Consider the following 17,668-nt stretch of genomic DNA (forward strand, 5'->3'; position numbering starts at 1 on the left):
CAAGCTGGACCTGGCACAGCAGAACTGTGGCAGTCCTACGCAGCATGTAGGAATTTGTTTCAGCTTTGTATCATCACCACCTTGCCTGTGATAGTGCTGGCTTTCTTGTTCCGAGGGGAGAGGGTTGTTCTGTGATTGGCGTGGGCTGCAGTGACAAGCGCTGCAGTGACTAGGGGTGCATAGGTGGGGAGCACAGTGGGTGATTGGGGGTGGGTGGGGGCGGGGAATCAAAGTGTGGAGTTCTGAGGCCTGGGTGAAGTTAAAATGAACAATTTAACTTTGATTTGCACTGATTTTTACAAGCGAGTAGCAACATCTAATAGATTGTTTGATAAGGATGTTTGTTGGGTTTCTTTTGTCTCTCACTGTCTAAGGGTTTATTGTAGGCAGTTCAGCATTGCAGTGAGCTCAGGAAAAGCAGCGTTCACAGGTCAGCTTGGCTTCCCTGTTAACCACACACTGAGTCAACAGAGGTCCCCAAAAAGGGATTGCTGAGCAATGACTCCAAGTTCACTATTTTTTTGAGCACTGTCCCTTTCTTCAGGACAGAAATAGAACCTTATTTTTCTCCTCAGCTGTGTTCTGCTCATACTGTTTGTGCCCATTTAAATGTATATGTGACATTAAGGATTATTAGGGGGTTTTATTTTAGGAAATGAACTTGCATCAATAATATGTTCTTAAAAGCCTTGGATGTTTTTGGCTGTACCTGCAGAATTGAGTTCTGCAAACTCTTCAGAAATTGAACTGAGAAGAGAGGAAGAAAGTCAGGTTGCGGGCAGAGTGAGCATTTATACTTTAGCCTGAAGCAAAGTTTTGGGTTTGCCTTTCCCAGATGGAAGACAGATACCCCAGTCCCAGAACCTCCAGTGGGACTTGCTTGATAACCTTTAGCTGTAACATTGCAAAGAAGACTCTGACCTCTAAATATAGATTTGGATATTTATAAATCCGATGCTTTGTACACACAGCATTCGGTGGGACATAAACAGCTCCAGCAAATTGTGTTTACCTCCAGCGTGGAAACAAATGCTTGATTGCATCACATGAGCTTGCTCAGTGGCTTTTATTTATATACTGCTGGCCACACCAAGCAGGGAAGGGGAGAATTCTTCTTTTTGTATTTTGACCCCTAAAAGACCCTGGAGACTTCTCTCTAGCTACCATTTGCCCTCTTCTTAAGCTCCTTGGTAGGCTGTTTACATCTTATTTTATAGACTCTGAGTATGTACATATAAATACACACATTTCAGAGTCATGTGGTCTGCTTTTCTCAAGAATAACAGACGGCAACTTTATGATCTGAGTGATTTTATTTGAACACAGCTGTGGCCTTGTAATTTAAATATTTCAATAAATTTTAAACTAACTAGATGAGATGAGAGGAAACCGTGCAGGGAAAACAGGTTAGAGCATGGAAGGAGGATTCCCTGAGGGTAGAGGCAATATGGGCTGTGCACAAACACTCCTGGCCTCGTCTTCTCATGAGAAGGCCCTTGATACCTTCCTTGGTCAGAAAGCCCATCCCGGCATCTTTCCCCTCCTTGCAAAGGCAGTCAGACATGGATGGAAATCAGCGGCAGGGGGTGAGGGAGAGGTGCTGCAAGCTCAAGTGTTGTTCCTTTGGGTCCAGGCTGGCTAAAACGCAGCCCCAGGCTCTGGGTGTGCTTGTTCAGGCATCACTGCACCTTTGAGCATCTGGTTATGAGAGGAGTTTGAGAAGCTTTTAGCTTCTTCCTTCGGCAGCATGAATTTCTTGTTTTTCTCAGATGTCTCATGATGAGAAGAGGGGATGGGGGAACTGCAGGAGCAGACTGCAGACTTGGCTGCCGTGCTCTTGGTTTTGACAACTGGATGGTTTTGAAATGATCACAACTTTCGTTTGTTGGGCTGTATCCTATCAACTTGCCTGTTCCAAAGGGTGGCATACCTGTTGCTGTGTAAATGTACCAGTGAGGGCCAGAGAAAAAATTTGCTGATGGAAACAGAGGTGCTCAAGCCAAGGAAGTTTCATATTCTAAAGCCACTGGCATCAGCCTGTTTCACACCTTCATCCTCAGTATCACTGTGTGCCAAGTTACTGCACCATTTATTTCATGGTCCTTCTCCCACTTTTTACCCCTGCCTTGGGTACATTCCTATAAATCTCCCCCATTCCTTAATAATAATATAAATCCCCTGCTAGGATCTGAGGAGTGCAATTCAGTGTTTCTAGATGTTGTTTTCAGCTCTGGCAGCTTTTGGTGGTGATCATTAGATGGACTTTGCCAGGGCAGTTTCCCCTGTGCAGAACAGTTTAAAAGTCCACTTTTAAAAGAGGCTTTGCAACATCATCGCATTGAAATCTCTTTGTAGGATCAGGCCCTTAATAATTTTGTGCTGTAGCTTCTTCATATGTAAAATGGAGGTAGAGACTGTTTGTTCCTAAAAAGCCGAGTAATTTCATCTGGGATCATTAAAGAATAGCAGTGATAATGCTACTAGTAATTACAAACAATCTGTTAGAGTTTGTCTTTCCTTGTGCCAATGATGATATTTCTTTTTTTTAAAGGTCCCCCTGTGTTCATTAAAAAACCTGTGGACCAAATTGGTGTGTCAGGAGGGGTGGCCTCCTTTGTATGCCAAGCGACCGGAGACCCAAAGCCACGGGTGACCTGGAACAAGAAAGGAAAAAAAGTAAACTCTCAGAGGTTTGAGGTAAGAGAAGTCCTTGAAATCTGTGCCTGTATCTATAGAGAGAGACTGGTGCAAAGCAGTTAGTGCTTTTCTTTGGCCATTTCCAGACCCGATAATAAAGGGAGATTTGGAAGGGGAGGAGTTTTAACAGTGGAAGGAGTGAAACGCAAGCTCTTGGCCATGTCAACAGCTGGGTTTATTCCAAAGAAGGAGAGAACTTGGCTCACTTACATGATTGGAGCTTTTTCTTTTGTTCTGTTGGTTTTTTTCCCCTCCTGGGATATAATATAAAGCTGTCTTCTTCCTTCCCTAAAAAACCCCAACCCCCAAGTGGTACTTCGGCTCTGTAAATGCACCTTCATACCCATCCATGGCTCATTATTTTAACCCTGGGACAGCCTGGAGTAAACGTTACAGTTGCTGGCAACCAGACCCAAACAATTGGCATTGTTTAGATAGAAATGAGAGGGGAGGAACAAGGACTAGGAGGTCATCCTGTGGAATTTGCTGTGGGACTCAGCCCAGCCAGGCAGCTGTGTGCTGAGAGGAGCTTTGTGGTGTCAGCTGCCCATGCAGATGGAGGAACAAGGCAGGAGTTCATTTTCATTTTGTTTTCACTTGGTCTTTTTCCTCCTCCTTCATCACAGTTGTCCTCTGAACACCCATTCCATACACACTGTCACCATGGCTCATTCTTTCAGTGCATTTGAGATGTACATAGCAGTGCTGGTGGGTCAGTGGTCAGAGACAGGGTCTGGCATGTGACAGTTCTCTGTTACCTTGAGGTTAGTGGAAAGACAAGTTGACCATGTCGGTTATGTGCAGGGCATTGTGGGGCTGCTGCTGAAGTATGTTTGTGAGTGTGCGTGCTTGTGTGTATGTTGCTGCCTCCTTTAGAAGCAAGAATGAGCCTTCTGCTTTTAATCCAAGGAGGCTTACTATGTGTTTGTCTCTCTTTCCCTTCATCACCCAGACAATTGAATTTGATGAAAGTGCAGGTGCTGTTTTGAGGATCCAGCCCCTCCGGACTCCCCGGGATGAGAACATTTACGAGTGTGTTGCTCAAAACCCTCATGGGGAGGTCACCGTCCATGCCAAGCTCACCGTCCTCCGAGGTAAAGAGCATGCCTGCCTGCCCTATGTCAGTGTCACAGGGGAGAAGGGACCCTTCAGATTCTCCCTTCAGATGAGAGGAAAGGCTGTTAAAAAATGTGTGGCCAAGGCACAAAGTCCTCCATTTTTTGGTTTATTCTGACCTGTCAGATCTATTTGCTATTATTACCCCAGAGAGTCATGAGATTGCTATGTAAGAAACAAAGCTAAAAATGGACCACTTCAGGAGCTTTGGATGATGGGCTGAGGTTCCTTCCAACCTGAATTATCCTGTGACCCTGTGACCTTCCCTGCCCTCCAATAAAAATTCCTTCCCCGGGTTTATGAGCAGCACCAGAAAATCCCCATCATTATCCTCAGAAATGTGGCACCATTCATCCAGACACCCAAGAAAACCTTAGCTGAGGAATCACTGAATGGGCTGAGGTTGGTTGTGTATCTGCATGGGCTTTCATACAGCTGGTAGCAATGCCAGCCTCTTCCCATGTGCAAGATACCTATTTTGCCCTTCTGGGCATCTTCCCTCTTTCCAGAGGTCCTTTGCTCCATGTACTCTCCAAGAAAACAGTTCCCCTCTCCATTTTGTTCTGGTTCTTTTTCACTTGTCCCCACTATAAAGGATGTTTACATGGATGCCTCCTTCATGTCATCTGTTTGAAATAGGCTCCCTGAACTTGATGTGGGGGAGGGAACAATATGGTCTTGCTGTGGATGCCTCTGAATGATTACTCTTACCCCAGAGATCTGTAAAATTGCTGTGTGAAACACTAAGCTAGGCTGCTTGCTAAAACTGACCCGTTTTAGTGGAAAAGGTACATAGTGGTCTCTGTTCACAGTGTGAGTGATCCTGGCAGAAAAGGCGTGGTGGATAACTGCCTGAGAGCTCCTGAAGGGAGTTTAGCTTGGGAGCACTGGCTATTGATGAAGCCATCAGCAGGAGATGCTGTAGAAAAGCCATGGGCTTTTGAATCAGGGTACTTTCAGCCAGAGCCATTATTTGTGCAGTGAGCATGGCTAACCATAGTTTTAGGTGCTCCAGGCAGTGTGTGATCCTCGTAAGGCCAAGTGGTAGCTCTGCCTGTATGACAGTTGCTTTTTCTTCTGCAGTTTCTGTGTTGTCTCCAAGAGCATCTTAAATCTTCTTGTTTGAAGAGACAGTGAGCACATCCTTAATAGTGCAGAGCGAAATCTGTGTGCAAATCCCCAATGTACGGCTGTAAATAAAGACCAGACATAGAGGGCGCATGGCAGAGCCCTTGACCTCCCCTTGTAGTGGGGAATATCCCTTCTGTTGCCCACCTGGCAGGCTCTGTGTTGTCAAGATGCTGGCTGCCTTTGAGCGTGCGGGCTCATGGTCCAGTCATGTCTGACAGATTTGTGTATGTGCATTTGAATCTTTGTGTAGCTCCTTTGCCTGGCATGGCATTTAACCTTCTGTTAGCAGTACGTGGTGGGATGTATCTGTCAGGTGACTGGAACAGCGCTTTATGGCACGAGTGTGTCTAGCTGCAGTTACCCTGCAGGGCTGGGAGCCTTATTCTTCACACTTATTCCCATATATTCTTTGGGAGCTGTGACAGTTTGAGGGAAGTGCTCTTGCAATCATATTCAAAGTTTCTACCCCTTGACTTTAGCTACAACCAGTGGCAAGAGAGGTGGTTGTCCTGCAGCTGCTGCCCTCACAAATCCTGGATTCTCACAGCATTTTTAAGGCACTCTCCACTGAAAGGAAGCTGCAGTGTATGGGAAACGATGAGCTGAGCTCAGTGACTGTCCTTAGGGACCAAGGTTCTTCGTACGTGTCTTTTTGCAGCTCTTCCTTCCGGTATCAGCATCATACATGTCAGCTAGAGAGCCAGATGACAGAACAGGAGCTACATCTCCCCGCCGCCTGACTAATTACGCACTTTGCTGATCCCACCAGAACATTATTACTGTGTGCTTTGCTCCTGTGTTGTGCTGCTCTTGCAAGCACTCCTGTTCTGTTTGCCTAATAGGACCTGGTGTGGTAGCTTTGTTAACTGACAGTGCAAGAGCAGGTAGGGTACCCAGTTTGTCAGATTTGGGGAGCAGTAATCGGCTGCGGGCCTGGGCCAGGACATTGCTGAAGAGCATCAAGGAAGTAGTTTTTACAGCATACCCTCCCCATCCCTGCCTCAGTTGGAGTTATTCCATCCTTAATCTCTCCTTAGCTTTCACACAGCAAAGGTTGTCTCCTCTTTTATCTGCATTTTTAAGTGCTGGGGAAGTTAAAAGGATGAAGCACAAATCCACTAATCTCCACAATGACAAAGTTAGCATGCTGGCATCTATTCCTCTCTTTTTCCTCCCCACTTCTGCATTCACCCACTCTTCTGTTTGTCTCTTCTCCACCTTTCCTTGCAAGGCCTCCTTGTCCTTTCCAACTCTCTTCTCTCACTTTCAGAACTAATGCTTAACATGTGGGGGTGGGGGGGCTGCTCCACAGCTTGGAGATGAATGTGAGCTGTCATCGGCAGAAGCTGTTACCTTGCCGTACTGTGGAGTATGGAAACCTGGGCCCCAGCTGTTACAAGCTCTGCAGGATGGGCTTGGTAGTAATTCCGCAGCCTGTTGGCTGTGCTGTTGTAATCACAGTTCAGCATACATGTGTCTACCTTCATGCTGTACACATGCATGAACAGTTACAGGATTTCTTCAACACTGGTGGAGTCTCATGAACAGAAGAGAAAATAATACATTCTTCCCTACTAGATGCAGCTGCTGAAGGTTTTGAGAGTAAACCCTTTTTTGCTTATGCACATGACAGCTACTGGATCAGACCTTGTCAGAAATCCACATGCATTAAAAAACAGGAAGCTGCAGGAGAGGAAACCTTTGGGAGCTTCTGAGAAGCACAGCTTGTGATGGATGTGGTACAACTTAGACAAAGTCTCTAACACCAGCTCTGCTGGCTTGTTTGTCCTTCCTGCTCTTCCTCTCGAGGGATCTGAGTTTTGATAGGGCTATGGAGACTTGCTGTTCTTCCCACAGCTGGCCAGACATAGTGCCTGCAAACCTGATTCCTGTAGAGCCCAAAGAAAAGGAAAGAAAATGGTTTGGGGAAGTGTTTTCCAGTTATTGTTGACTCCAGGTGCTGTCCTTTTTTCATTGTAACTTAGGCAGAAAGGAAGCCAGTTGGCACAGGCAGCCCAGTTCCCACTTGGTATAGTTTCTCTAAGCTCCACGCTCCCAGGAAAGATATACAAATTTATTAGTGTTGTTATTGCTTCCTGTTTATAGATTATACTTTCTCTCTGCTTCTTTAACAGCCTGAGACAGAGGTTCTCATGCTGCAAAAGATTTTCCTATGTTGTTGGCAGCTGAGTGGGCTGAGAGTACAGGGGAGCCTTGATGCAACTTTCTGCTTGTGTTGCCTCTGCTGCTGGGAGGCACAAGCTGGATTTCAAGAAGGGCCAGCCAGACTGGCTTAGTCCTTTGCTCTGTTGAAGCTACTAGAGTTCTGTGGAGGTTACCCTTTGTAAGTCGTTAGTAAATGCAGCGCGATCCCATAAAAAACAGTGCTTGGTCCAGCTACATGTAGTGGAACAGAATTCACTGTGCCCTGATACATCACCGCATACTGGCCAGTGCTCTCTTTACCTGACGATTACTGTACTCTGGAAGAGGGAGGAAGGCTGGCTGTTAGACAGGTAAGGTCTGTGGCACTTGCTACTGGAGTATGGTTCAGGCTGCTATGGACAGACTTTCAGAACTTCTTTTTCTAGTGATTCCCTGTTGATTTCTTTGTATGAAGTGTTCATACATTTCTCTAACAATTCTGGCCTGAAATTTTCCTCACATATTTCCTGCTCCAAGAGGACATCTGGTGTGGGCATGTATAAAGTTCTAGCAAGATCCCTGCTGTTCTGTTGTTTTTTGTAATTGTTGGCTTTAGATCAGCAAAAGGTAAACAAAAAGCAGTTCTAAATGCTCAGCAGAAAGCATCCAGTCCCCCAAGAGCATCCCTTAAAGAGAAGTTGGCTCCTCTGAAATGTTACCTTGCCACTTGAAAAATTCTTGTCAGTCTTTCTTCAAACTTGACTTGTTTTGCTTTTCTTGTAGTGACCTGAAAATCAGGCAATGTTGAAAGCAGATTAGTTCTGTAGCTTATGAATAATGTCAGAGTGATTTTAAATCAAGATGCCTTTACAAGGAGGGTACGTAGGGATACATTAGTGTAGAGAAGACAGTGTATTATGTGCATCATTACGGGGTCCAACACACATACCTAAGTGTGTATTCATTGTCTGTAAGCCTGAAGGTTTTTAATAACTTTGTTAGGCTATTAGTATTTTCATAGTAAAACTTGCAGATCAAAAGAAATGGGATCAACAGACTGAAGATGTTACTGAGACTCCTTCACATATTAAAATTGTCTTTGACTGTGAAATAACAGTTAACTAAGACACGCGTACTTACACATTGATAGAGGCAACTTGATGCAATTTCACAAGGTGCATAATGCCAGAATACCTGTTTGGGAGGGAGCAGCAGCAAGTGTTCATAAAGTTAATGAAATGAACAGGGATAAGTTTCAGGAGTGCTGGATCTTAATCCTGATTCTGCTTAAAACTAGTGTCACTCAAGCTGCTTCATCTCTGTGTTCTTGGTTCTTCCACCCTGAACTGAAGATAGTTGACTGCTTTAGAGACCAGCCAGCATCCATGAGCTGGGCTGTATGTCTCCAGAGAAGAGCAAAAAATTACTGCTCCTCTTCACTTAAGCAGCATCCTTACTGTGGCTTTCTGCATTCAGTACATAGAGCGCCTGTACATGCTTACACCCTCCTTCTCCTCTGAATTATTAAACAACTGTGCGCACCCTGTGGAAAAAGAGCAGCAGCAACACCCGCTTTATCTTTCTTTCTCATCCTCATTTCCAGCGCAGCTAATTATCTAAACACAGAGCTGCCACCTTTTCAAGCGACAAGGAGACAGCAGGCACCGATGTCTCCCCTCGCTGTAGCTGCCGACCCTTGCTTTTTCTGTATGATCATGTGTGTGTGGGCGCACGCGCCCAGGTTGGTTTCAAGGCACGTCACCCAGCACAGAGCATGTCCTCTGGTAGGATTTATTATAAATGAATGCTGAAGTGCTCCTCTCTTCTCTCCCTGCCTCCTTCCATCCCTCCTCCCCTATTCTTTCTCACCTTACTTTGTTCAGTGGCCTTCAGGTTTTCACTGGGGGGGGGGGGCTTTGAACAACTTGGTCTAAGAACAGTTATGAACAAGGTGTTTGGGATGCTTTGTTAATACGGCAAGTGCAACACGTGAAAACATTTGCCTGCGTAAGCTAGCGTGATTTTCAATAGCAGTCAGCTGTCCAGATGTGCCCTTGAAGCATCTTCAGCTTGCGTCTTGGTTCTTTTGTTCTTGTAGTTGCCTGGGCTGCATTTAGAAAGGGAATTCACAATCCAAACCATTCCTTATTTATTTACTTGGTTTGGGGTGACATTTGGGGATTGATGGGGAGAGTGGCAGGGCATGTGTGCTCATGTCTTGTGGGGATTGAGTTGAGGTTGTAATTGCATTATTACAGGGAATCCAGTTGTTAGGGGATGAAGGCAGTTTCACTTTCCTGGCAGGAAGGAAATTTGAGCACTTGAATCAGTGCAATATGTGATGTTCAGAGATGCTTCCTCTGCTGATCCGATCCTCAAATCTGATCACGCCTCTAGTCGCAGTTGTTTTAATTAAACTCAGAGGAATTCTGCACATTGTGCTGCAAGATTAACATTTTTGTTTAATTAGAAACACTCAGTAATAATAGTTGTACCAGGCCTCCCCCAACACACACACATGTGCAATCACACACATTCTCACACACACACCCTGCCAGTCAGGAGGGTTAGTCTCTCTGTAGATTAATTGGTTCATGAAATTAACGGACTGCAGGTTTGAGCCAGGTGGAGTAGCATCACCAGGGAGCAGGATAAAAGCAGCAATCAATAATGATGTCATCTTCAGCCAATGCGGCAGCTGCTCTGTGGCTCCTTAACAACACACCACCGCCTGGTTAAATAGCATAAGGGAAGAGAAGACGTTAAAAGCCTGGCTGAAAGCTGTGCAAAGGCAAAGCAATTCCCAGGGCCCCTCTGTCCTGAGCTCACTCTTGGGGGGCTGGGGTTTTGCAGCACACGTGATCTACAAGAGCACACACTGTTTGGAGTCTCCTGCGGTGCCCAAGCACAGCCTGGTGAACTGAGATCTCAAAGGTTTGGTTCAGTCCCTAGTTAAAGACGTTTATTTTTCTAATTTAGAATGCAATATCCTGGTTTAGAGGTGCTTTGGGTGCACCGAAATGACTACACCTTTTGTACAACTGTAAGCCATACTAGGAGATCAGTATTACTTTAGCAGTTATGAAACAGTACGTATATTTATTTGTGGTCAGATTCCTTTGATATATGAGGAGAGGTGTGGTTAATACATTTCACACTCCAGTGAGTCACAATAGGTCCTTTATAACTCTCCAACAATGGTCAGAGGACAGAAACAATGCATATTTCTAAACACACAACTGAGGCATTTAAACCCTTTTCTTCTCTACAGTAGCTGTGCACTGCTAATAATAGTATTGGACAAGAATTTCTTGGCACTGGGCATCAGAGCAACATACATACCTTTAGCTCTGCCTTCATGATTTCATAGATTTTTAGAAGTCGAGTGTGAGGTGGCAGCGTGGAATAGCTCCTAACCAAATCATGAGTGTGCTGAGCTTGCGTAGAGCAGCACTGGTGATTCTGCTTTGCTCTTACAGGACAAGGCACCACCACAGCAAGGCCACTGGATTTCTCTCTCATTCCACCGTCTCCAGGTTTGGCCATATGTACTTTGGCGCCATTCCTTCTGATACATAATGTTCTGGCAGTAGGAAATGAGCTTTTGTTGTGTTTGTAGTCGGCAGGGATGTTTCCCGACCAAGGCAAGGGTTTCCAGCCCATCTCTGCTGCCACTCTGATAGCTCCCATTGGTTTCACTGGGTGACTGATGGTGCTGTATGTTGCTTTTTGAAAAATCCCACCTTTTTTAAATTTTCCGTGCTATTTCCCTTCTGTTCCTACACCTGCTTTTGGGTTGGATTCAATGCCATGGATTTCCGAGACTGTGATTCCTCAACACGCCTCATCTGAAATGACAGAGAATCCCTGTAAAGTCTCGTCCCAGTGCTGGCATCGTCCTTCCAAGCTGCCCTCTTCCAGAGACTGATTTTCTGGGGGGAAAAAATGCCACATTCCTGAGCTGCATCAGCCAGCAGAAGACAGCTCTCTTCCACATGAGTTAGGAGGTCGTGACAAAGATTATGGGGGAAGCACTGGAGTTTTGTGTTAGTTATCACAAATTAGTCAGCATCGGTTAGGATTGCCCTCATCACCCTTATTAGTGAAGGCAAAGGCAAGATTGAGAGGAAGCAGGAAGCTCAGCTGAGCCTGCCTTCTAGGTGCTGGTGCCACATCCCTCTTCTTCTAGGGCAGCAGCACTCTGAATTAATAAATCCGAAAATCACACCCTGTCTGACGGCACTTGGCGGCGTATTGTTGTTATGTGTGTCCTCTCTGGTAACTGCTGCATGGTATTTTCCTTTCCCCTCTCTCTTAGTATTCACTGGGTCATTGACAGGCCTTTTCACATAGTCGCTTTCACTATTTCTCTTATGCAGTTTGTTTTGTTCTGTGGGGTTTGGCAGAGGAAGGTGAACCCCTCCTTTTAAATGTGACTGTAGAGACTGTACTCTGCAGCACAGGGATCCTTGCCATATGTGAGCACACCTTCTGCTGTAAAAAAGAAATAAGTGCCAGTCACCTGACAGAGGGATTCAGTGCAAGACCTGGAGAAACTTTGAAATGACTACTCCCATGCCCCAGAGAGTTTTAATAGATTGCATTTAAATGTAGAGTCTTCTTGTGGGTAGTTAGAATAGTCACACAAAATGGACAAGCTGGTAAATTTTACTGTATAGCGTGTTTTCACATACCATCTATGGACCATTTACCGTAGCCTTGTTTTAAATTGCATTGCACAGAGTCCTGGGCAGCAAGTCTGCCTGATGCTTTCTTCGATGTATTCCGTTGCACAGGTCCATCAGGCACCCCAGTCCCTAGTACGTGTTTAACCACTCTTCCTTTTTTCTTTACCACCAGAGGACCAGTTACCTCCTGGTTTCCCAAACATTGATATGGGTCCGCAGCTGAAAGTGGTGGAGCGGACACGAACGGCCACAATGCTCTGTGCAGCCAGTGGGAACCCAGACCCAGAGATCACTTGGTTCAAAGATTTCCTGCCTGTCGACCCCAGTGCGAGCAATGGGAGAATAAAACAACTGAGATCAGGTAAGGTCTCTGTGTGGGACTAGAGGAACTGAGACCTAGATAGAGACGTGAAGAGACTGCTCAGGGGTTTCTGAAGCAGAAGAGAGGGCTGATAGACATAGGCCCCACTGGTGTGGATTGGGGCATTAGCTTTTCTTTGGGTTTGGAACACAGCGTTCTTACCTGGGGAGTGCTTGGAGTGTTTTCCCCTCCAGCCCATCCTCCTGGTCTTCCCTACTGCCTAGTTGATATACAGGGAATCACAGCAGGGAAGCTGGTTCCCAACTAGGACACACTGTAACTAGTTCCCTGGATAACAGTGCTCTCGCGGCCCAGGGGAAACTGGGGACTGGATGGGGGCTGAGGGTTTCCTCCTCAGACCAAGAAATGGGTAAGGAAGAAAGAACTGCTGTGGAGATGCGGCTTTTTAGGCTGCATGCACCTGGTATAGGGTCCACAGCTCAGGGAGCCTCTTACTGTTGTAACATGGTCCTGTTGGTGTAAATTGAGCCTCTCAAAGCTGGCATTGAAGAACAGCTCTTGCAGGATCTCTCCAGCATCAAGTCCTTGCAGCCATCGCTGGAGAGCAGTTGTGAACATTCTGGAGTGATCCCTTGGTGCTCAGTGGCACTGCCCATGGAGTGGATCTCCATGAACAGATGTACCCCAGCTCTGTGGCTCTTGTCAGTTTTCCATCTTTCCCCATCTGCTTGTCCATCTGTCTCTCTTGTTTGTTTTATGTTTGTTGTTTTGTGTGTGTGTCAACATGACATCTCTTAATATTCACGTTTCAGGAGCTGTTTTTATACTTGTTAAATCTTCAAGTTCACTGTGTGAGAATGTGTGTATGTGTGGAAAGAGGGCACAGGTATATTTATTTTTGAGTACTACTCATAAAGCACTTCCATTGATAGCTGCAAAAATGAAACAAGCTTTGAAAGTTTGAAGTTTTGACAAAAACTAACCTAAGAAATAATCCTTTCCAAATACTGCTTGGACTGACTGCTTTGACCCAGCCTAGACAAAACGTGTCACTGTGGTTGGACCCAGCAAGCACTAGCATCACTTCAGCTACTCAGAGCATTCCTTCAGCCAAGGCAGATGGAGCATTTTCAAGGTCTTTTTTGGCGAAAGAATGGCATTGTTGCAGGCAAAGGGAAAGCAGAGGCTTCAGTGAAGCAACCGAGTTTGCTCTGTTCATGTTAGACATTTAACAAGTCAGCCAGTCAAGTGATAGCTGACTACTTCTGCCCAGACGGCTGCTGGCTCCAGAGAAATCAGTTCTGACTACTGTCGTCTTGGATCTGAACATCAGAGAACGTAACTGCCTGATTTTTCGCTTGCCCTGTTCGGCAAAGATTCTATGTGAAGATTTTTAGTTCCATGGGCCACGGGTGGAAAAGATTCAGTATAGTTCCAGTTCAGTGTAGCTTTTACACACCTGCATAAATGCATCCTTATTCAGTGAAGCAAACTTACAAGCAGATACTTAAACTGCTTTGTTGAATTAGAATGGATTGTTGAATCCCACAAACACAGATGAGATTGACCTCCCTGTTTTATCGTAACAGCTGAGGCAAATGCAAATAAAAAAAATCACTCAGCATAAATAATGAGGGGTAAACTAGAATTATATCATGCTCTGTGACCATGATCTGAAGTGTGAGTAATGCATAGGCAGAATATTTTTTATACGTTTATCATCTTGCTAGAATGCCTTTATACTCTTTAACAGGATTTGATCTGGTGTTTTTCTTAAAGCTACCTGAGTGCTGCATTTTTATTCTAGTGGATTGTTAGCTACAGGGTGAACTCTTGGCCTTTCTGATAAATCAGAAGATACCTGCTGAGAATTAATCTCATTTACAGCTGCTTTGAATTAGTGAACTGGTGAAACCCTGAAGCATCCCTGTTGTCCTTAGGGGCAGAAACCTGTTGCTTGTGTGAAAGGGAGTGCAGATTCCTGAACAGTCAGGACTTCAAGTTGTCTGATTTTATCTACTTTTATGGCCTTTCAAAACTTTCATGTTCTGTGATGCAAAGGCCTGTGAGCAAAGCATGTTAACATTAGGGTCATCTGTGCTGGGTTAGTATTTTGGTCAGTGGAAAGGAGTTGTTTTAAGGCCAAGGCAGACCAGATTCAAGTGTGTGTTTGTAACCTGAGTGTGGTGTGCAAGGCAATGGCTGGTTGAGCGCTGATGGTGTGAGTGCTGCTGAAGTCAGGTCTTAATTTAATATATTTATCTTTCCAGAAAGCAAATTTTGCTGCCAGAAGCATGACACTAGCACATGTTAGGGCATTGGATGCTTCAGGACACTGCTAATAAGCTTCAGTGCCTTTCACCCACAGGTCATCACTATGACTCCTGCCCAGCTTCTTGGGGATTAACGATTACACCCAACTTAACGGGTGTTCAACAAGCCCTCTGTGAATAGGAGTGCAGGGTGGAGGAGTGACCCTGGTCCTAAATCACAGCTTCATTGCTACACTTTGTGCTAACAGATTTAGGATGGAAGCCAGTGACTCTGTTGTCTCTGCAGACTTACCTGTGCGTTGCTCCCTGACGGAGGCTGGGCCAGGCTGAGAGAGCAGCAGGACAGGACAGTCACCCAGGTTCTGCCCTGGAGATAGTCATCAGGATAGCAGCCATGCTGCTTTATTACTGTGGGTGTTAAGAACTGAATTTATATCAATATATGAGTTAGTGGCAAAAATGCAAATTAGTTCATTAAAAGGTACAAGTGAAATGTCATACACAGAGCTCTGCAAAATCAGGTAGCCGTGTCTGGATTTGCTTCTCATTTATATGAAAACTGAATGTTTCACTAGCAATATAAATGGACCTCTGAGACCACGGTCATTATATTCACATCATCCTGGGGACCCGTTTATGTTATGGGTCTTCAGTATAATTGGGAAACAGGTGATACATCATTAACCATAGTGGCTTTTCTCTATTCATTATTTCTTCTCCTTTCTACCTCCAGATAAACTTTCCAAGCAATGGGAAATCTTTTAATGCTTGGGTGTTTTGACTGAATGAAAAGCTGAGTTGTCAGTCAGAGGAGGATGGCAAGAAGCTCTGTCCAAGCTTCTGCTTCCCTTAGACATACATGAGCATCTCAGCCTTAGAGACCCAGGTTGTCTAAGGGCTGCAGTGGTCTTGGTGGTGGAAGAGAAAGGGGTATTTCTGCTTCACCCCGATGCAAGCAGTCTCGGGACATTCCGAGTGGGAGCCGATGTCCTTTACTCAGCCGTGCCACCTAGGGGTGTAACGGGAAGCAGCCTGCACCCCCACTCCTTGCATCATAAGCACTAAAACCTTTTGTGTCTTATGTGTGTCTTCTGTTTTCTAAATAACTGTCTATAACAAACTTTGTTTTTTCTTTTTGTTGTTTTCTTTTCACTTTTTTTTAACATTCAGAGACCTTTGGTAAGTTTGTTCAATTTTAAAAAAAAAAAACATCAAACCAAAAAACCCCAAACCTGCTGATGTCCAGATTTGTAACCCTTGCCCTTTAAACTAATTCCTTTGTAACAGCTTCTTGATAGGCATGCTGTGCATTTCTTCTACTAACTCTTTCAGTAGGGATATTTTGCCCTCTTAATGAATTTCTGCAGGGGTATTGCAGGCTACAAAAAGAGTAAAAATCATCCTAAATATAATATATCTGTATAAAGAATAACAGCTAAATATGAACCTCCTAATATTTGATAGGTATTTCTTTTTTATCTTAGCAACAGTTGTCCTGTAATTCCCCAATTACACAATAGCCTGTACCCTGGAACTGTGATAATTGTGTTCACACCTGCAGGAGGCCTTGGAGTTTCACATCTAACAGGGTTATTGGCATTTTTAGAAGGGAGAGGTGGGGATGCGACATTTTCAAATTGAAGCTGTAAATCACAAGTCATCGGGTACAGGAAAAGGTTGAGCAAAGGAAAAGCCCCCCCCGCCCCCAGATCATCTCCGTCCCTGGAGAAGCCAGGAGCCTGTCTGCAGAACTCACGTCACATTTCCTCTGTGTGCCAAGTCCCCTTTTGTTATTAGAGATGTAGCAATTGCAGCTGTCAGCCAGGATCCGGCATTTTAAAATTGCAGAAGACCCTTGATGATTGCTTGCTTGTTTAGAATAGAAAGCGCCCTCCAGCCCTTGGGAGAGGAGCATAGCACACACATGTTCTCACACGTGGCCTGACAGAAGGTGGGGATGTGTTTTCTGTCATTACCATGGCAATGGTGACTGTCCTCCTCTCCCTGTTTTCAAGGCTTGCAGAATCCGTAGGCAGCTTGGTGTGTGGGAGGTCAGAGGAAGGGATGGTGGAAGAGCAGATACTGTCCTCTGTGACAGAGAGGAACACCTGCATGGGGTATTCTGCCTGGTACCATCTTGGTCCTTTATAATCCAGAGGCAAGTTCTTTAAGCTGCCTTTTGTCTTTGCTGCTAAACACTAGGCTGGCCAGCTGGGCTCCTGCAGCCTCAAAATTTGCCCTAAATGGGCAGATCTCCTGGTCCTGGGAGGCTGTGGAAGGAGATATGAATAGTTTGCACATGGCGTCTCAACACCAGCTTTTCACTTGGAAGGTCAGCGTCCAGCGTGAGTACTTCTTCCATTCGTTTTCCTGCAAAACTGGTTATTCTGCCCTGGACAGTGGTTATAGCCTTGTGCATTTGCTTGTGCACAGTTTAGGACACCAGGCAAGCCAGCCTCCACCACCACAACCCCATATCCAATCTTACAGGACCTGTCAAGAGCTCTTCAGAATAATTGTTCTATTTGATATTGTCCTCTAGCACCATCCTGCTGCCCTTATATTGAATATGAAGCTGGTTAGATGTGAAACTCCAATAGTGAAAATCTACCATCTGTGTCTCCGCCACCATTCAAACTGCAGTTCTTTCCTCACAAGTTACTTGATCTCATTTTGATTCAAATTCTGTCCCTTCCATCCCTGGTATGGGGCATCTTGCAAAACATGTTTTGCTCCTCACTTCTGTGTCCTGTGTGTCAGAGTTAGAACTGGGAAGACCAAGGTGGCAATGCTTGGCTTATCTTGCTCTCCAAGAGCACTGTCTCCAAGGCAGTCTGTCTCTGAGAGCTGCTGACAACCTATTTCCAGGGGCAACGCTGATGCTTAGAGGGAACAGTGAATAACTAACCTACAATGACACAAGAAGGTAACAGCAGCTGTTGTATCTATGCTTACATAGTTCTAACTTCCATCGTGTTTCTCCTGCCAATTAGTGTGAACCTTTGCAGTTAAGTGCCAGGCTTAACCAAGGCCAAAGAAGCTTTATAGCTGTGGGTCATGTTGGGGTCTCTTCCCCTCTAACCCTCTTTCCATGAGCCTTGTTCCATATTTGTGCCACAGATGGCAGATTTTCACTCCGGTTTTGAGACAGAAGGATGTATCAGAGGCTGTTTTTATTTCCACTGAATTGAACTATAACCCTTTCCTGCTTTTTCTCTCTTGCTTTTTAAAACCTTTCTGCCGTCTCCTGTGTGGAGATCTGCCCAAGTACACGCTCCCCCACCTCTTTCTCTTTC

General features: G+C 45.2%; 1 protein-coding gene across 10 annotated transcripts in view; it reads left to right on the forward strand.

The window, feature by feature from the left end:
* PTPRS (protein tyrosine phosphatase receptor type S) overlaps positions 1–17,668 on the forward strand; it is a 161,920-nt gene that overhangs the window by 79,477 nt on the left and 64,775 nt on the right. For all 10 annotated transcript variants that reach the window (XM_056335715.1, XM_056335714.1, XM_056335720.1 and 7 more), the window contains 3 exons: positions 2,552–2,697; positions 3,650–3,791; positions 11,950–12,138. In XM_056335715.1, coding sequence (XP_056191690.1) covers positions 2,552–2,697; positions 3,650–3,791; positions 11,950–12,138 — 477 coding nt within the window. The remainder of the gene's footprint in view (positions 1–2,551; positions 2,698–3,649; positions 3,792–11,949; positions 12,139–17,668) is intronic.

The sequence above is a fragment of the Falco biarmicus genome, chromosome 4, assembly GCF_023638135.1.
Source record: "Falco biarmicus isolate bFalBia1 chromosome 4, bFalBia1.pri, whole genome shotgun sequence".
NCBI lineage: Eukaryota > Metazoa > Chordata > Aves > Falconiformes > Falconidae > Falco > Falco biarmicus.